General features: G+C 41.8%; 1 protein-coding gene across 2 annotated transcripts in view; it reads right to left on the reverse strand.

Moving 5' to 3' along the window:
* Nucleotides 1–3,774: 3,774 nt before the first annotated feature.
* The window catches only part of SMAD5 (SMAD family member 5), a 32,723-nt gene continuing 20,387 nt past the window's right edge, over nucleotides 3,775–16,110 (reverse strand). For both annotated transcript variants that reach the window (XM_071570200.1, XM_071570199.1), the window contains exons 2-7: nucleotides 14,755–15,330; nucleotides 13,299–13,550; nucleotides 11,907–12,026; nucleotides 11,077–11,298; nucleotides 8,554–8,810; nucleotides 3,775–7,677 (exon numbers count right to left, since the gene is read on the reverse strand). In XM_071570200.1, the coding sequence (XP_071426301.1) occupies nucleotides 7,534–7,677; nucleotides 8,554–8,810; nucleotides 11,077–11,298; nucleotides 11,907–12,026; nucleotides 13,299–13,550; nucleotides 14,755–15,157 (1,398 nt within the window). In that variant the 5' untranslated portion in view covers nucleotides 15,158–15,330 and the 3' untranslated portion in view covers nucleotides 3,775–7,533. The remainder of the gene's footprint in view (nucleotides 7,678–8,553; nucleotides 8,811–11,076; nucleotides 11,299–11,906; nucleotides 12,027–13,298; nucleotides 13,551–14,754; nucleotides 15,331–16,110) is intronic.

Below are 16,110 nucleotides of genomic sequence, written 5' to 3' on the forward strand. Positions count from 1 at the left end.
ACTGAGAAGAGGAAAGGAAGACAGAGCTGGTTTGTGTTCACAGCACATTTGTCTTTAGGAGGTTATTTCTTCCAGAAACTACAGGTATAAGCAGAGAAGTTTGGTTTAAATCCATTAATCCATACAAAAAGGTCTCCCAGGCAGCAAGTTACAGAGTCACATCTTTGCAAGCTCTTTTTCCTCCTCTCTGACTGAGCTGTGCCCTCCTGGGAACATCAAATCCCTCCCTGCAGGGCTGAGCACCTGCCCAGGCAGTGCATGAAGTACCCCTGGAGAATTCCCTTCATGGACACAACCTGTTCTCTCCCAAGCTTTCACTTCTACATTTAATATACTGTACTTACCTCTCATTTCTTAGAGGAAACTTAAGGAGAATTCCTCCTATAAAAATCTCTTCATGAGACTGTTCACCAGACCCCTCAAATCTCAGAAAAAAACTGGTTTCCATTTGGCTCTTACAGAAAAGAGCCCATTTTGTCTATTTTGAGTCTGAAGTCCAAGCCACCCACACAGCCCAAAGCTGCCTGGAGAGGCTCTTGGGTTTGCTGACAGCAGTTTCTCTGTTCTAGAACACTTCAGAAAATGAGATTTTGCAGGAGGAACTGAATTACACAGCACTTCTTATTGAGTCCTGAAAACAACTTCTGTTAGAGCAAACAGAATGGGTATTTCTCAAGCAGAGAATGGAAAGAAAGGTATTAATAAAGAATAAAAGTGGCCTTAGGACAAAGGAGCTGCCGATTGTAAAAGTTTGGGGTTCTATTCCAATGTCTTCTGGAAAAAAACTGTGGGAACACAGAATGGAGATGACCCAACAGCTTCCACCCCTCAGAGCCCTCACCTCACACCTCTGTGGGAGTGAAGTGTTTTTTACAGGGTTCCTCTTTGGAGGGGTGAAAATTCTGAACACAAATTTGAAGTTTCTTTATGGAGATTTAAGACTGAAGGAACCTGAGATGTCACATTAATCTGCTGCTGTGTGCAAACCCTGCCTGTCAGTTTGCCTACAGGTCAGTATTCTGGATAAAAGAGAATTTAACCTGCTGCTTATGTGATTTTTGTATAGATTTGTGTCATTCCTCACATTAAAGTAAATACTTTCAGTGTTTTTAATGGAGATGCCCACCCAGAACTTCTCACAGTGGGACTGGCCAAGAGCAAGTGCTTGTTGTGGATCAGGTGTGACCATCAGAGCCAGAAAACAGGATCCCCTTGGGATCTGGCTTCTTGCCACCCTTGGAAAAGCAGATTATTATCACTCCAGCACAAACTTGAGGTAACCCTTGTGAAATAAAAGGGTTAATAAATTAACCCTTGTGAAATAAAACCCATAAAAAATACGTGTCTTGCCTGGCAACCCCTCTGCTGGGACAGACTTCCTGCCTCCAGATTTATGGAATGAACTCATAGACTGGTTTCATTTTTTGCAACTTGTGTTTGTGTTGTCACTGGCTCCAGTTTGTTTTGAACTGGACTCCCCATGGCCAACACCTGCATTTCCCAGCTGATGGAACTGCAGACTTACCTTCAGGATCCCACAACAGGAGGATTAAGAGCATCCCAAGGCAGAGCTTCCCTCGGATTCAGACTCAACTAAAGAATGTTGCTGAGAGAAATACTTGAAGCTGTAATGCAGGTAACACAATCAGTACATCCAAAAAGAAGCTGATGAAACCCCCTGGAAAGTGTAAAGCCCTGAGGCACCTGTCACACAGGAATTGCATGGATCTGACTGCCTGTTTTAGGGTGTGCTCCCTCTTTCCATTTGAAGGTACCACTGGAATTCCATCAGCTGGAAGCCTCTGATTCAGCATCCTGTGATCCATCCTTTGACAATGTGGGTGGACTTTGGAGACCTCTCAGGATGTTTTTTAGAAGACAACACTGCTAAATATAGAAATATAGGGCAAAGAAAAAGCCAGAGTGCATGTTTCAGTCTAACCATAACAAAGGGCTGGCACAGTCCCATTTGCCTTCTGCTGTTCCCAGAGATTTCAGATTTCAAGGAAAACCAGAGCCAGAACCATCACTGGGGGCAGTCCAGTGATTGTTTAATGCTGAAACACAAGCTCTAAATCCTACAGGCCAAAAGGCTGAATTTGGAATGTTAAATGGAACCAGGATTTCCATACCAAGTGTGTAGTTCAGGAAAACCATTTGGAAAAAGGCTCATTTAGTGCATTGATTTGACTCTCCAATCACCAGGACCTCTGAAGAGCATCTCTAATAAAAGTTATTTCCCAAGTTTTCCTGATTTCTGTGAAACTGTTATCCCAGATGAGTAGGATTTCTTGGGAAACCAGAGAAGGAAGCACTCCAGGAGAAGAAAGGAAGATGTCTCTTGGCAAAGGACACTCAATGTTTAATTATCTTAAATGCCAGGGAGAGATTTGCTTTTTAGGTGGCAGTGAACAGAAGTAGCCTCTGACTCATTTAGCAATGTAGGTTGGAGAGGAGGTAGAAGGGGAAGTTTCACCCAAAGCTTTTTTCCTTCTCAAAAAACCCCTCATGAATGAAGAATTTCAGGTTACTTTGGCCACTCAGAGTCATTACTGTATCTGTAAATTCACCAGAAAAACCAGTAGGATTCACCAAAACCTCTTCTATTTCTATAAAACAATGAATTAAAACTTATAATAACCAAGGTATTTTGTTTGGCTGCTTTTTACTTATATAGGAAGCTACTGGTAAAAGCCCATATGAAGTTGCTGGAAAACCCACAAGTCACTGCAACACTTAATCTGAGATCCTGCTCACAAATGAGTCTGGAGGATCCAGGCAATACTGTCCCAGTAAATCTTCTGGGGACTTTACCTGGCAATCATCATTCTGGAAGCAAACCCATCAAAAAAGTGTAGAGGATACTGATATAAAGCAGTATCAAGAAAGAAATTAAAAAAATAAATTATTACCTGATTGGATTCTCATGTTCAAAGGAAAAATGCTCCTGTTACTGAGAAATGAATTTCAGAGCATTGTGCAGGTGGCCAAATTAAAGCTGAGCAGGAACCCCAGACCAGATAAGTTGTAACAACACCTTGATTTCAGTTTTATACTAATGAGACCATTTGTCATTGTGGTATTGGCATTCAGTGCTTTTGTACTCACTCTGCAAGAAAAAAGATTTAATAACCCACCAGCACTAATTACTTTTCAACCTCTATTTCTGCACTATCTTGGTAAACAGGGGAGAAGTTTCCTCCCACTCAGTGTTACAAAATAAGCTAAACCACAGCTCACCAAACTTCTCCTAAATTTCCATTTTATTGCAGCAGTGCTGGAGTTTCAAGAGATGCCTGCACAGCCCCCATCCCAATGAAAGGCCACTGCTCAGCAGTTCAAAGCTTGGCACCTTCTGACATGGTGACTGTTGTTTAAAATGTTATGGTTGCCCACAGTGGTAGAAAAAAACTCCCAACCACCCCCAACACAGTGATCAGATTGTTGCTGAAGTCTGACAGATAAACATTATTTTGTACTACCAATTTAAGTGGGTTTATAAACACTAACATTGATACCATTTGGGCTGGCTGCATTCTACATGAAAAGAACTTTTAAATAAGGTAATGAAATAATTCAGTCTCTGCTTCCAAGAGTACAGAAGCTTTTGCATCACCAAAAAACTCAAGAAAGTATTTTTATAATATCACCTTTGTATGGGAAGAAACACATACATGGGGAGGCATCAGCAGGAGGAGTTACAAGTGATAAATTAACCCCTGTGAAATTCTTGAGACACTGTGAGTTACAGATAAAGGAGATCAGAAAAAGCTGTGGGTTTTTGGTTTTGTTTATTGAAATATGAGCAGCAGTATGCAAAAAATATCTTTAAAAACATAACATAGCAAAACCTAACCATTTCAAAATTAACAAAATAAAAAGATGTTTAGAGTTAAATGAAAAAAAAACAAACCCCTCATTGCTAGAACTGTGTTTCCTACAATGTAAACAAAAGCATAAGGGTTATGCTTGCACCAAACACAGAAGCAGGTTTAGGGAGCAGCACAAGAAAGCAACATATTGTTGTAATCTGATGGTTTGGTCTGTTGATTTGAATTCAGAATGGGAAATCTTCCTAAACAGAAACTTTGTGACTACAGAAAAACGTTAGTTACAAGTTCGTTGTGTGAAGCAAAACATTTAGAAAATGGTTTGGTTTTTGGTTGGTTGGTTGTTTTTTCTAGAAACCATCACTAGCAAAACTTTGAACAAGTAAAGCAATATCCTGAAAACATTATTATTTCAGACTAGGGAGAAAACCTGATATATTTTCATGTCCTTTAAAGTCATACTGCAAGAATCCCAAGTTAACCTTACAACCAAGAACTGACAACTTTCATAGTTTAATACTGTGGGGAAAAATCATTGCTTCAAGCAAAAACTCCAAAGAATTCCAATACTTCAAAAAATTCTATCCCAAATCACACCACCCGGGCTGTTCCATGATTGTTTTGCCTACTGGGCTATTCTGTTACATTTGTCTCATTGGTCAGTCACACTAGAAAGGTGTATTTTGGTCCTAGAGATACTATAACTTAGTAATTATTATAGATAACCCAATGTCAGTCCTTCATGTCCAATTACTCCATGCCTAATGCAGTGAAATTAGTGTCAAACCCAAGGCACTGATTGACTGACTGCCAGCCAGGCTGAGGTGCCCCAGGAGCCAACTCCAAGCTGTCTTATCTCAGGGAACACAAAAGCAATCCCAGCAGGATTGGTGTCAGCCTGCTCCAGGCTCTCTGGGATTGCCAAAGCTGCCAGTCAGTGCTGTGGCTGGTGCAAAGGAGAGGCCCAGAAAGAAGAGAACACACCACAAAAGCCAAATGATTGTTCACTGAAGTGTAACAGTCTAAGCTGGGCCACACTGCAAAGGTTCTCACTTCCACTACTTACTGGCTGTTTCCATTTCTCCATCCCTCTGTCTGGATGAAGAAGTGATTTACACCCAGGATGCTGCAGCAGGAGCAGCACTCTGTGCTCTCCCTGGATTTGACAACATCATTAGGGTCAAACAGCTCTCCATCCAACCCATCCACACACTGCTCTCTCATTTTACCAGCAGCAGAGATGGACTAAACAGGATTTGGAACACCATGAACCAGCAGCACACAAAGTTTGCTAACTAGAAAGCCCCTAAAAAGCCCTGCTTAAAAGGCACAAAGGAGGAGAATGCACACAAATCTTCCTGGACTTGCTCCTGCTCCTGCCCTGCCACACCAGCAGTCCCAAGGGTGTCCCAGTGTCGGGGTGACTGTGTGTGTGGATCTCTTAAGGTCTGAGGTGACTGGTGAATGCATCCTTAAGGACCAGAGGGCCACCTGGAGAGTGTGGATGCCTTGAAACCAGTAGACTCTTTCCATGTATGTCAGGTGAACTATTGACCAATGTTGAATGCAGGAGTGGATAAAAGTGAAGCTGTTACTGAAAATAAAGTCCTTTGTCTTCGGTGAGCCTTCTGATCACACCCAGCCTGAGCTGTCTCTGCCTCCTCTGACCACCACAAATCCACCTGAGCCCGACCAAGGGTGAGCCCAACAGCCCAGCACTGCAGGTATCACAGTTCCAGAACATGCACACAAGCAGAAAAATGCCAGAGCACTTTAGTACTTAATGACAGCATCAGAAGTGGGTTAACTGGGTATTATTGCAGAAATTATGGTTCAGTGCATGGGTAGCCAATCTAACCACAACACTGGCACTAAGCACAGCTCTGGCTCACAAACAGCCACTTCAGCACCCATTCTTGAGTCACTCCACTGGCCACACAGAAGCACACGAGTGAAGAGATGAAGCCAGGTGAAAAACATTTTGGATAAAGTAAAATCTTGTACCTACAATTATAATCTTTCCTTAGTTCAACGTGCCATGTCATTTATTACAAAAGCTAGTCAAGAAAAATAATATTCTGTAGTGTCAAATATACATATTCAGCTACTTGACAAAAGTCAGGTCCCGAGGAGAAGAAAATAAAAGCTGGATCCTGTGGCCAAGTGACTTGGCATCTTATTCAATCAAAAGAACTGTCTGTGGGTTGCAGCTCCAAAGAATGAAAGAGAAGACCCCGAAGGTAAGTGGCAAATGTTACTCCCCTTCTCCTGAAGATGCACTCGTCTGTTTTCAAACACACTTGAGAAACTGTTTAAAAAAAACCCCAAAACACAAAAAAGCCAAAACACCAAGTAATACAGAAATTCCTGCCATCCTGAGACATCGATTGCTTAGACAAGTTCTTGTGTCTTCTGCTGAATGGCAGTTTCTGCTCCAAGGTGGAAGTCGTGCGGCGCGTGGTACCTGAGTAACAAACGCTCTTAAAGGATTCAAGTTGTTTACAATAAAGTTGTTTACATTAAAACGTTTCTTCTGAAATGCCTTAAAGGAACAAACTGGAACACTTCTGCAGAACCCTAATGTTCTCTTGTACAGGTCTGTATTAAATCACATGATCTGGAAGTAGAAGCTTCTGCATTCAGGTACTCATTTGCTAAGCCACTCCAATTCTCCAGAGAGCCTCAAATTCATACTGCAAGTGAATGGAAATACAGTGTACTCACTAACACTGAGTAATGGCTACTCAGAGATTATAAAGGCCTACACAGATCAATTCCAGACAGGTAAAATAAACAGCTAGAACATCAAAAAGAAAACAAAACAACTTACTCCTTCCAGAAAGTAGCAAGCACTGCCCTTTACAAACAGTAGTGTTTATGTTAAGATAGAGAAGGGTACCTAGAAAGAAATAGCCTTGGCAACCAAATCCAAACGGCATGAGTGTAAATCAAAGCAAAACAAGAACTACTACTCCAGAAACGTGCAAGATGTTTACCTTGTATCAATTACTATTTTAAATGGTGGTTAAAAGAGATATTTCAAAACCAAAGTGGGAAAGGCTAAGAACTGCTATTCTGCATTAATATACAGTGCATTTATGACAGCGTTTTCCAACAGAAAATGTAAGTGTTTTTACACCACTCCAATATTTGTAAAAAGTGTATTTCTCAGGTGTACACTTAAAAAATCACATTGTTCAATCTGAGGCAAATTAGCCATAATAAAGTCTAATTCTGTTTATGACAGATGTCAACCTTAAGATGTTAAACCAACAAAATACAGCTTGTAAGCTTGAGCTGCACATGTTCAAATAGTTTCATAAACATCCAAAAAAATTCCAAACTATGATATGTATTTATTTGCTGAAGTCAGTCTTCATAATTCTTGTCCCTACAGGACAAAAAGGATTTCCAGTTAAGACATATGTCTGTTTAAGTTCTAGGAGAAGGAGGGAAAAAGTGTTCTGAATTTTTCAATAGACTAATTTTTCCCTTAGGGCTCAACTGTCACTTAAGCATCACAAGAATAATTTGAAATGTAAAACTGATTAGCTGTACACAATGGAATTGGTCACAAAGGGATTTTAAAGAAAAGAATTAAACCATAAGATCCATTCTCCATATAGCTCACAGTATCCACTGGAAGTTTCTCTAGAATTAAAATAAGTTCGCTGAAAGTGAGGCTGGAGATCAAATGTCAGCACTATGAGACAGATGAGATGGGATTGAGAGGAGAACCCATTTGTGTAAGTACTTTATCCAGCCACTGGAGGGGCCCATGGAGGTGGATTTCAATCCAGCACGGGGTGCTCGTGACATCCTGCCGGTGATACTCAGCTCCCCAGCCCTGCAGGAGTGAACAAAACGTCATCGATCAGCTGCAGGACTTTCCTGTCCTCTCAAATAACCACTGCCAACAAGCAGGAAGTCATGATCTAAGATACCCATGGAGGGCAATTCACAACCCAGAAACACTTCTTATCTAAAGGAAAAACCTGAGGCTGGGAAGGAGCAGGAGGGAGGGAAGCTGCACCTGGGAGGCTGCATCAAGTCCTGCCTGGTGCACCCCTGGAGTGCCCACACCAGCACTCCAGGAGAGCTCCTGCCGTGGCCTCATCTCTCTCCTGCTCCAGCCTCCTGCTCCCATATCCTCCACGCTCTCAAACTGAGCAGGATTTATCATAACTGACAAAACCAACATTGGACAAGATACCAAAAAAACCTTGGAAGGCCCCAGTTGAGATTCCACTCAGATGGACAGCATTGTCATTAAACAAGGCTGAGGGAACTCTGTGAGAGAACAACACAGCCTGACTTCATCAATTCAAAGTCAGCCTCTTTGCCATAATCTTTTTTTTTTAATAGTATTAATCAATTGGAAGGACTTGAATATTTTCTGCAATCAATTATGCTCCTTTCTACTCACTTTAACAGACTTGTTTTTCACTTTATTCCTTCAAATTCAGAGCAGGAGCTCAAATCTCCTTTTACAAAATTACAGCAACTACAGTGATTAAATCCCTGTCCTGAATACTGAACTAATTAAACACATGGCCAACATTCAATACAGCAATCTGTGCTCTTCCTTTCTTGACTTCCCTTTCCCCAAATTAAGAATTTTCAATTTGAAAAGAACCACATCAGGTTGGAATAGCTTTGCTACAGTGCTGATGGAATTGCTACTAAATACCCCAACCCACAATAAACTTAAAAAATGACTTACCTTTACAAAACTCATCCGAATGGTGCACATTTTGGTGAGCTCATACACTGCTTCAAACCCGTGGTTGACAGACTGAGCTAAAAGCTGAGCAAACTCCTGGTTGTTAAAAATTTTCAGGCTGCATCCACTGGGAATCTTGCACACAGTTGCTGGATGAAAGCCATGGTGGTAGTTGCAGTTCCTGCTCTGTACAAATATGCTGCTATCACTTAAACACTCAGCATAGACTTCTCCACCCACGTAGTAGAGATGGACTCCTTGAAAACAAAGATAGAAACATGTCAAATTACTTTGCTGTCTCTGATTTTGAGACTGGTACAGTAAATCCCAGTAAACTTTCTGCCTGAGCTTTTCAGAAAAGCTTTTTTGCTCACACTGTAAATGCTTTCCCATTTCAAAACACAGCAGGCTCAGCCACTAGATGTCCTTCTCTGATCAGTAACAGAATAGAGAAAAAAAAAACTACTGCCACATTTCTTTCCACTGGTATTTCAAGCTATTTTTCTAGAAAATCTATGTGGATGTTAAAACTCCAGTTCTATACAACTGGTAGCTTCTGCCTTTGGCAATTCCAACAGAAATAAGGGTGTCCTGGGAGGAGGGTCAGTGACAGACATGAAGGAGAAAGTGTATCCATTGCCTACTCTGATTTTCAGAGCACTTTATCAAGCCAAAGGAGAGACAAGTCCAAATGGTTTCTCATCTTAATTACCATCACTGTTCACAAACCTTAAAACCAACAAAGCCCCGAGATTTATCACATCTCTGGATTCAGCTGTGCACACTGAAACCTGACACCTTTACTGACTAAAATCAGTATATAAAAGCTGCTGATCCTTTCAGGGTCCAAACACAGACCCTTGATGCTACTTCAGTCGAGATAACTCGCCTTCCTTTCCCCCCCAGCACCGTCAGGTGGTTGGGATACAGTTCAGTCTCTTCCCTGCAATACCCTGGGAATCCACTGGTGACTGTCCCGTGGTTTGCCAGCTGAGGCTGCAGCGAGTCAGCAGATGCAAGTTAATCTTTCAGACAGCAGCAACTGTTGTGAGCATTGCTGGGCCACTTGGGACTAAGGTAGGAGGGAGGTTACACAGAGGAACCATTGGCTTCAACCACTACAAGCAGCTGTCAGAAAATCCAGGGTGGGCAAGAATGCATGTGCACAACACAACCCTATTTGTTTAAAAAGACAGGAAGCACCAGTTGGTAACTACAGTAAAAATCCTTAGCAAAAAGGACTGGGTGGTTTTAAGGAGGTAAAAACCCAAAACCTTTCAAACAAAAGCTATAAATAAATAGTATTTTATTCCCAAACAACCATAATTGTTGTCAGGACTATTACCATAAAGCAAAGTCTAGGTTCAATAATTTGTATTAGACATGCAGACATTTTAAAGCTCATTGCAACCAACACTACTCTACAATATGCTGATGGATCCTGGTTACTCTCCTGACCTTGGGCAGATGCACAAGATTTCTCTGCCAACACCACTGAAAGGGGTGAGCCAAAACAAAGAACCTGACAAACCACCCACGCTCCAGAAATCAGCTGTTCCCCTTTATAACATGATTTTATTTGTAAGTTTTCTGGGATAACTGCACTGCAGAGCCAAGTTTCCAACAGATATTAACAGAACCTGTAGTCTCCAAATTATCTGCAGAATTTTGCCATCTTTACAGCAGTTTCTAATTAAAAGACTGATAAGGGACAGGATGAATTTTCATCAAGGAAAACTCAAGACCAAAGATCTTAGGTGGTAAAGAGGCCTCTAAATAGAAACAAGGTTCTCTTCCCAGGACTGACTCAGTCACAAAAAAAGAAGATACTCAGAAAAGGAGCACTGCAATTTAAGATAATCCAGGCACATTCCTTCAAAGATGAAAACTGTGCATCTCTATGTGCTATCAGCCAAACAGTACAGGAAAACTAGAAGATCTTGCAAAACCTGCTGTGTCCAGGAATCCCTCCCACACACATACACACCCCATGGATTCACTCAGACAAATGAGCCCTTGCAGTGTTGCATTAGCACTTCAAAGCCCTGCTGCCAACTCACCAAGATATTTGAACACAGACACCAGGCAATACCTTGCAACAACAAAATAAAAAAAAACTTTGATATACTGTACAGTGGAATGAAGAATCTGATGTAAGGAGGAGATAGAATGTAGAGTATCAGGAGTCCTGCAATGTTTCTTGGCGCTGAAACACAGAGCTCTACATCCAGATTATCATTTACCCTGACAAACAAGCCCCTATGACAACCTAGTTTGGTAAGGAAGGGGTAATATTTAGTCTTTTAAATTAGTGCCAAAGGAAAATGTATGTAATTCCTGACTAATTAGAATCAAACCATGCCTCATAGAGTTGTCTTCTGATTCTGCACAGGCAGATAACGTATCAGATCTCAGAATACCTCTAGAATCCTCCTCTCAGAATAATCCCTGCTGCAGTGCACAGAAGCTGAAACAAACCCAAGGACTTGGGGTCTCGATCCCGAGTTCCAAACGAAGCTTTACCTTTCCCGATGTGCCGCCGGGTGTTCTCAATGGTGGAGTTCCGGTTGACGTTGGAGAGCAAACCCAAGCAGAACCTCTTCTTGTTGTTGGAGGGATCTGTAAACCCATCCACTAAGACACTTGTGGAAGATGCATGAAAAGCCTCCCCGACACGGTTATTTAACTCGTAATACACGATGGAACACCAGTGTTTGGGTTCCTCATAGGCCACGGGCTGAACGTCTGAAGGGAAGCAAAGAGAAGGATCAGTTTATTTACAGAAGGGTGAAATATTAAATCTCAGACTGCAAAGCAGAACTTCCAAAACACCAACACACAAGTGAAAGCTCAGCTGACATTTATGATGGGCGAGGAGTATCCTGATTAAGATCTTAACGATCTTCATGTATTTTAGCCAGTCTGCTGATTTCACAATTATTTTCCAATTTTAAGTCTGATATTAAAGAAAAAACCTCCTCCACACACACAAACAGACTGTGACAACAGGTGAAACAAGATTCTCCTGCCCACTTAAAAAAAAATCTGTAATAACTGCTATTTTGGGACTCAAAATTTTCAGAGCCTTTGTGCATAATAGTTCAAGCAGCAGTCAAAGGTAGAAGAGAAATGAGAGAGTTCAACTTGCTCTAAGACACACTATGCTTTAAAAACAAGAGATGAAAATAAGCAAGGCAAGTTTTATTTCTCAATTTTCTCTGCCACAGCCCCAGTTTGCCTTGGAGAGCTGCTTCCACTTATCAGCAAGATTTACTGGCCCATTTGAAGTTATTCACTCAGTCTGGTCACGAATTGCAAGAAGCCAAACTATGTAATTTTACACCACAACTTACCTCTGGTCGACATATTTGGCATGATCTGAGGGATCATTGTGTTGCTTGTGTCCATAGACTGGGAATTATCCTGCCCCATTTGATCATCAGGGGGCATATAGGCAGGAGGTGGAGTATCAGCTACAGACATGAAAAAGTAAGAATAAACCTCAACAGTTTAGAATATTTATTTATTCATTCTACAGCTGTAAATACACAAAAATACTCTTAACAAGAAATATTAAAAAATATTAAAAAGTGATCTGAAAACAGCCAGCTGCCTTTACAGTAAACTCCTTCAATAGCTGCAGTTTTACCTATGGGACTAACAAGATGATTGAGTACTTTAGAAAAAAATGTGCTTTTTTTCTTTTTGCCTTTTTGTTTCTTAGTTTAATAACTGCACTCCTGCAGCTGGGCAAGATGACTATGGTTACACTTTTTGCCACACAAGTGTTTCTTGCCTACCCTTTTCTCCATGTTCAAAAATAAAGCAGTAGAAGAAATAAACTTTATTTGCTGTAGCATAGCAAAGACCTATAGCAATTTTTGAGGGGCTTTTTGCTGCTCCTGCAGGCTGAGGTCATTATAAAGGTGTGGATCTCTGTATTCTTCCACAGCTCTCCCTACTAACCCTGTTCCCCAACAATGCAACCCTCCCAGTGTTCCCAGTGGCCAAGAGATACCCCCTAACTGGGACACTCTTTTTGGGGAACTAAGCAACCAGAAAGAACAAAGATGAGGCCAATGGGTATTAGAAAAACAAAATCATTAATCTATTAACTTCTTGGCTTTATAAACCACACCAACTGACCAGAGAGAATCAGTAACACTGCTTTGCTTTGCCCCTATGAATTGTTGGTTTTCCTCTATATATTGACCCAAATCAGTTAAACTGAATCACAGAATCCCAGACTATTCTGAGTTGGGAGGGACCCACAAGGACCATCCAGTGCAACTCTTCAGTCAATGCCCCACACAGGGGATTGAACCCATGACCTTGGCATGATTACAACCAAGTTTTAACCAACTGAGTTAATCTCAGAATCAGTTTAATCCAATATGTTTCCAACAAAAATTTGGTTCTTTTATTCAGTTAAACACCATTCTGAGAAAGACCTCAATAAACACCTTGCTCAGCCTCTTACACCTGTTTTCATTTCTTTGCTAGGTATTATGTTAAACTATTTATCAGTTATTCTACACTGAAGCTGTGCAAAATAACTCACCACTATTACACCCACAACAAAAAACATTTTGAAAAATAAATCTGTAACAATTATTTCTGACCAGTGGCAGAACTAGAATGAAAATCTTTTATTGTAAATACCACGAATTTCTGAGGTAATAAGTAACAACAGCATGTAACATTTCAGGGTTTTTTAATTAAAGTGATATTCAGGCTGGACTTACCAGGTAGCTGAAAGGGACTGGATGGTCCTGAGCTGGCTGGGGAGCTGGGGTAAGTGCTGCTGGCTGGGGAGGGGGGATAGGGGCTGGTTGGGGAAATGGAGAAGGGAGTGCTGTTGGGCTGCTGGAAGGAGTCGGGGAATGTGGCGTTGTGGGGCATGTGGGGCTCGTTGTGGCTGAGGTTCCTGAACTGGACTAGGAGGCTGTGCTGGGGGTTGAATTCACTATGTCTAGGCACTAACACTGGAGGTAGAACTGGAAAAAAGCCAAAGAAAAATCAGGTCAGTTTAGATTAAAAACAGATAGAAGGAAAGAGATACAAATAATGGTGATAATTTCAACACTATCTGGGGTGGAAAGAGGAGCAGGGGACTAATCTGACATGCCTTTACCCCATCCCCTCTCCTTTATTCCTTTACATTCTGCTTCATGAAAGACAAACTTTACTCTTGCAAAAATCACAAAACCACACATGTATTTCATGCAACTGGTAGATGACTTTTTTTTAAATCAAGAAACCAACAAAGTAAATCAATCTACACGTGGCACATACTGAAGAACTGCTGTGGAAGTGCAAAACTCACTGTGTATGTCAGCAAATCCAGGACAATGGAAACACAGCCTGTATTTCTACAGTCAAAACATGGTTACATATGGCTAAATATTGTCTTCTTTTACTGAAGACAAACAAAATCTATACTGCAATACAGAAGCATTGCTAAGCTGGAGTTTTAAACCCAGGACTGCAGGAGAATGGAATTCCAGTCCTGCAGGAGCAGCACTACAGTTGGTTGCAGCAGTTACACCTACTTTGTGGAACAGAAACAACTTCTCACTCTGCTGTCCAGAGCACCATCATCCTTCATCTCCCTCACTTGGAACCCCAGCCCTCCTCACCCTCTCCCAGGGCAGCACATCTGAACAGCAGCCTGTCACCTGACACAGATCTGGTACAAACCTTGCTCTGATATCACCCTTGGTTCTGTCCATCTCTGCTCTCTGCTAACTGCAATTCAAGTGGGGAACTCTACCATCCTAGAATTTTATTTCTTTTTTTTATCTCCTCAATTCATGTCACTACTTTAATAGCAAGCCCCTGACATAAAATCACCAACCTCTTTGTGGGGACTGAGATTGTTAAACAAGTTTCTCACAGAAACTGAAGTCTTTTCATCACTGCTTTCTGTTTTATTACAAATGAGGGCTTTGCTACTAACATTAAGGGTAACAGGGGGAAAATATATAATAATAATATAAAATACATAATCACAAACAGCTGGTACAGAATGGACAACACACCTCCCCAAAGCCCCACCAGTAATGTACACTTTGAACTTCCTCTCCCAAACTGCCTCACACACCAATTTCCATCAGTTATACACGACTGGAGGAGGGAGTGAACAGTGAGTGGTTACTGAAGATTTCGTGCAGTTTTTAAGACAGTAATTTTCAAACATACCTGGGCTCTCCACCCTCTTATAGTGGTATGGATTAATGCAGACTTCCTTCTGTTTAGATCCAAAAGGAAATTCACAAATATCCAATGGCTTCAGCTCGTGGTGGCTCTGGAGGTCAGGCCAGCGCCACACACGGCAGTAAATCACGTGGGGAAGGCCCTTCCTGTGGGACACCTGGAGCCGCCCGTCCAGGGAGCGGGGGATTGTCACACACTTGCTGGGCTGTCCTGGGCTGCTCAAGGCTTTCTCCAGTTCTTCCATAGCACCCTTCTTCTTTTTCAGCTTTTTTACCAAAGCATCAACAGCTTTTTCGGCCCATTTTTCCTCCTCATCTCCTTGTTTCCAGCCCAACAGACGCTTTACAGCTGGGCTAGTAAAGGAGAACAAACTGGCCATTGACGTCATTTGACACCAAGTCTCAAAAGGTTGGTTGGGTTTTGGTTGATTTGCCTTTTCCAAATAAAGGTGAGTTATTGCCACTGATGAGCTGTGTTGTTCCTTGGAGGCTGAGAAATGAGCATAGAGATGTCACTGATGAAATCTTCACATCAATGATGATCGAGGCCTCCGATTTAGTTCTGTTAAAAAGATAAGTTCACAAGGAATTAGCAAACAAGTAAAGGCTGTGGTAAAACAAAAGGGCAAATAGTAAAAGACTCCCTGTTTCAACCCTAGCACTGCACCTGATTTTGTTTCAAACCCAGAATTACTGGGAGCTCACCTCAAAAAAGAGACCACAGTCCCCAGTTCTTGCATTACTGATTAGTGGGAAAAGGGGCCATCAAGGGATGATAGGGACAGAATCATAGAATGGATTGGGTTGGAAAAGACCTCCAAGATCATCAAGTCCAACCCTTGGTCCAACTCCAGTCCCTTTACCAGATCATGGCACTCAGTGCCACGGCCAAGCTCAGTTGAAAAACCTCCAGGGATGGGGAATCCACCCCCTCTCTGGGCAGCCCATTCCAATCCCTGAGCACTCTCTCTGCAAAGAATTTTTTTCTGCTCTCCAACTTCAATTTCCCCTGGCAGAGCTTGAGCCCATCGTGCCCCCTTGTCCTATTGCTGAGTGCCTGGGAGAAGAGACCAACCCCCGCCTGGCCAGAACTTCCCTTCAGGTAGTCTCTAACACAGACAGTTCCTTAAATCCATGACTTTATCCTTTAGAAGACAAGGCCTGTGGAATATGCTTTAAAACTAACAGTATATCCCTGTCATGTTGCCTCATTGAAAGACTAAACCTGCCATGGAGGAACAGGGAAGAGGCTGCTGGAACCAGCAGTTCCAAGGCCAGTAGTGCATGGAAGTGCTAAGCTTCTCAAATGGATCTTTATTTCCCAAAAGGAGAAAATCCTACA

This window comes from Pithys albifrons, chromosome 15 (genome assembly GCF_047495875.1).
Source record: "Pithys albifrons albifrons isolate INPA30051 chromosome 15, PitAlb_v1, whole genome shotgun sequence".
Taxonomy (NCBI): domain Eukaryota; kingdom Metazoa; phylum Chordata; class Aves; order Passeriformes; family Thamnophilidae; genus Pithys; species Pithys albifrons.